Source organism: Tupaia chinensis, unplaced genomic scaffold (genome assembly GCF_000334495.1).
Source record: "Tupaia chinensis unplaced genomic scaffold, TupChi_1.0 Scaffold000059_1, whole genome shotgun sequence".
NCBI classification, from domain to species: domain Eukaryota; kingdom Metazoa; phylum Chordata; class Mammalia; order Scandentia; family Tupaiidae; genus Tupaia; species Tupaia belangeri.
This window is the reverse complement of record NW_006159517.1, coordinates 44691-48698: the sequence shown is the minus strand read 5'-3', so window position 1 is coordinate 48698 and position 4008 is coordinate 44691. Positions and strand designations below refer to the sequence as shown.

The 4008-nt window shown below is 56.7% G+C and overlaps 1 protein-coding gene across 1 annotated transcript in view; it reads left to right on the top strand.

Annotated features, from left to right (window-relative positions):
- The window catches only part of TNS2 (tensin 2), a gene marked incomplete in the record, with an annotated part of 13179 nt that overhangs the window by 4384 nt on the left and 4787 nt on the right, over positions 1–4008 (top strand). The window contains 11 exon segments of the mRNA XM_027776636.1: positions 186–236; positions 548–670; positions 757–821; positions 1649–1732; positions 2476–2588; positions 2674–2734; positions 2994–3069; positions 3278–3407; positions 3523–3588; positions 3666–3779; positions 3924–4005. Of these exon segments, the coding sequence (XP_027632437.1) occupies positions 186–236; positions 548–670; positions 757–821; positions 1649–1732; positions 2476–2588; positions 2674–2734; positions 2994–3069; positions 3278–3407; positions 3523–3588; positions 3666–3779; positions 3924–4005 (965 nt within the window).

Sequence of the window (4008 nt, the reverse complement as noted above, 5' to 3'; positions counted from 1 at the left end):
AGAGAAAGGGAGAGAGAGAGAGAGAAAGCGAGAGAGCAAGCTGCCAGGTCTAGGACCTGAACCATGGTCGGCCATGTGGGAATCCAGTGCCTTTAACCACCACACCACTTGCTCTTATTCGGGCTATCTCCAGCGCTCCTCGCTGCCTGAGGTCACTTCTGTCTAAAGCTCTCTCTTTGTTTCAGCTCTTCAATCTTTCAGAGAAAAGGCATGACCTGACCCGCCTAAACCCCAAGGTAGGAGGGAAACTGCCTGCCCAGCCGAACCACCCCACCTCAGAAGCCCCCAGATTTCTCGTTATTAATAGGAGCAATTGGAATCTACTTCAGCCTTAAGCATTTTTCCTCATGAAGTATTACTTGAGACCCAAAAAACGTGGTGCAGGAGGTAGCAGCCCACCGAAAGGGCAAAGAAAGTGCTGAGGCTGTCCTGGACAATAAGCAGGGCCCTACATTTGCCCCCAGCCCCTCCTCCGTGTCCCTTTTCCACCCTCACCCATCTCTCTGTGCTCAGACCTCAACTCACCTGCACCCCTGCCCTCCTCCAGGTCCAGGACTTTGGCTGGCCTGAGCTGCACGCTCCACCCTTGGACAAGCTGTGCTCTATCTGCAAAGCCATGGAGACTTGGCTCAGTGCTGACCCACAGCACGTGGTTGTCCTGTACTGCAAGGTGTGGTGGGGCCGTGGGTTCACCCGGCTGGAGTGCCCTCAGCCTGGGGCCCCAGCAGGCTCCATTCTTGTCTCTCTGTCTCTCAGGGAAACAAAGGCAAGCTTGGGGTCATCGTTTCTGCCTACATGCACTACAGCAAGATCTCCGCAGGGTGAGGTTTCCTGGTGCCGGAGTAGCCCCTTCCCAGAGGCCCTTCCTCCAGCGGGCCCTTTATGAACCCCTCTCCCCCGCAGCCCACCTGTTTGTTCAGAGAGCCCTCTCGGGTAAACTGGACAGCCCACAACCTTTTTATCACATCCTCACACAGTCCGCAGCGGATGATCTGCATTCGCTTCCTGGGGCTGCCACAGCTAGTACAACAAAGTGGGTGGCTTGTCCCATGGTTCCAAAGGCCAGATGTCCAAAAACCAAGGTGTTGGTGGGGCCTGGCTCGCTCTGAGGCTCTGGGTAGAACCCTTCCTTGTCTCTTTCTAGCTTCTGGTGGTGGCCGGCAGGCCTCGGTGTTCCACGCCTTACCGATGCACCACTCCAGTCTCTGCTCTGTCATCACACGGCGTTCTCTCTGTGTTCTGTCTCTGTCTCTTCTCTTCTTATAAGGGCACCACTCATATTGGATTAAGGGCTCACCCTACTCCAGTATGGTTTCGTCTTAACTAATTACGCCTGCAACGACCCCATTTCCAAATAAGGTCACATTCTGAGGTACATATATTTTGGGGGTGGGGGGACACAATTCAACCCATAGCACAGCCTTATTGCCCCATTTTACAGATAAGAAAACTAAAGTTCAGGGAACAATTGCCTCAGGCCCCACAACTAGTAAAGTGACTGGGTGTGGTGCTTCTAGTTCTCTTTACCACCACGCTGGGCTTCCTCTAGACTTGGGGGAATCTCAGCTCTCCTTCCCCTGGGGCTTGGGGTGGGAGGCCAGGATGGACACCAGCCCCTGACCTCCCACACTGGCCCTGCTCTCCCCAGGGCGGACCAGGCACTGGCTACTCTTACTATGCGGAAATTCTGTGAGGACAAGGTGGCCACAGAGCTGCAGCCCTCCCAGCGTCGGTGAGCAGTTTGGGTGGGGACAGGTGGGGGACAGCACACTGCAATGGAACGACCCCTGTGTGCCAGGCACCACACTCGGTGCTGGGAACGCAGCACAACCAAGGTCCCTCTGTCAGGGAGCCTACGGGCTCACAGAGTAAAAGGCCATTGGGACCAGCAGTTGGCATAATGGCTATGTTGCTGGACTCTCATGTAGTCAACTGAGGTTCAAGTCCCGGACCCGGTGGCTTAAACTCACTCCGGGTGTGTGTGTGTGCGTGCCCAAGATCCCAAGAGGAGAATGGAGGAGAAGGGATTGCGGCGTGGCCATCCCCCCTGGGGGGCGATTTCTCGCTTTCTGTCTCTCTGTCTCTGTCTTTCTGGTGAGCACACACGCCCTATAGCCAAAAAAAAAAAAAAAAACTCTCAAGAAAAAAAAAAAGCCATAGCCTGGGAATAACCAGACAACATTATTTTGGATGATGATAAGTTTGATGAAGAAGATAAAGCTGAATCGTGTGATAAAGAGAGACTTGCAGAACAGCCGGGACCTGCTTGGATGACGTGAAGCAGAGCCTGGGGAAAGGATTTCGGAGTTGAGGCTAGATGCAAGGAAGAACTTCCTGGTGAGCAGGAAGATGAGGGAAGTGCTAGGAGAGGGCAGGCCTTCCAAGGGCGGGTGGGTGAGGTGTGTGCGTGGTTAAAACGTTACCAGGAGACTGCCAGAGGGAGGGTCTTAGTTCTCATGCCTCCTGCGCCCCCAGATACATCAGCTATTTCAGCGGGCTGCTCTCCGGCTCCATCAGAATGAACAGCAGCCCTCTCTTCCTGCACTATGTGCTCGTGCCCGTGCTGCCAGCCTTTGAACCTGGCATAGGTGAGTTCACCTGGGATGTACTCACGGGGAGGGCCCCACACCCACTCCACTCAGCACACCTCACATGCCTTCTCTGCCCCTCCAGGCTTCCAGCCCTTTCTCAAAATCTACCAGTCCATGCAGCTTGTCTACACATCTGGAGTCTAGTGAGTGCTGAGTTCCCAGGCCCCTGATACCTCCATGCCCAGTGCCTCCTCTGCCCCTGCCCCCTACATTCCTGTTCCTCCAGCCTCTCCAGACTCCTGGGCTTCCAGTTGCAGCCAGTGAGCCCGAAAACCTGGGGAAGCCACTTCCTGACAGGGAGACTGAGGCTCAGACTCTGGTCTCCCAGCCCCTCCTGGCTGTGCACAGCTCCTTAGCACTCAGGGAGTCTCTATTCAGCTCTGCCTTCTCTCTGCCCCACAGTCACATTGCAGGCTCTGGTACCCAGCAGCTTTGCATCAGCCTGGAGCCAGCCCTCCTCCTCAAAGGCGATGTCATGGTGAGAGGGTCCAAGGAGTCCTGGGCAGGGCTGGGGGTACCCTGCCTGTTACACAGGCACCCCGTGAGCCATCAACTCGAGGAGATCTCCTTGATGGGGAGGTCACCTGGAGGTTGAGGCAGGATACAAGTTGTCCCCAGGGTGGAAGCACAGAAGAGGCGTAAGAGGACAGGAAGGCGTAACCCCTAGCCTCCCACCTCTTACCCAGGTAACGTGCTATCACAAGGGTGGCCGGGGGACAGACCGGACCCTTGTGTTCCGAGTCCAGTTCCACACATGCACCATCCATGGACCACGGCTCACCTTCCCCAAGGACCAGCTGGATGAAGCCTGGACTGGTGAGTGGGAGACGAGTGGCATGGGGGCTAGAGCCCCGTGAGGACCGGCAGGTGCCAGGCAGGCAGGCCTCCATGTGTGGGCCAGGGCTGGCTCTTCACTGTCTACTCCCTACAGATGAGCGGTTCCCCTTCCAAGCCTCAGTGGAGTTTGTGTTCTCCTCTAGCCCTGAGAAGATCAAAGGTAAGGGTAGGAGCTTGGCTTGGGAGCTGAAGGTTGGCTCCCACCTGCTCACCAACACCCAGGTGGCCTTTCCACAGGCAGCACCCCACGGAACGACGCCTCAGTCTCTGTGGACTATAACACTGCAGACCCTGCTGTGCGCTGGGACTCCTACGAGAACTTCAACCAGCAGCATGAGGACAGTGTGGACGGTGTGTAGCAGGCCCCGGGTGCGAGCTGCAGGTCTCAGGGAGGGAACACACTGGCGTCCTCCTCAGGCAGATCCCCACAGCTGGAGACTCCAGCCTGTCTGCTCTCAACAACTCTCCCTGTTCCTGCTCCTCTTCCCCACTCAGGCTCTTTGACTCACACCCGGGGCCCCCTGGATGGCAGTCCTTATGCTCAGGTGCAGCGGGCCCCCCGCCAGACCCCACCGGCACC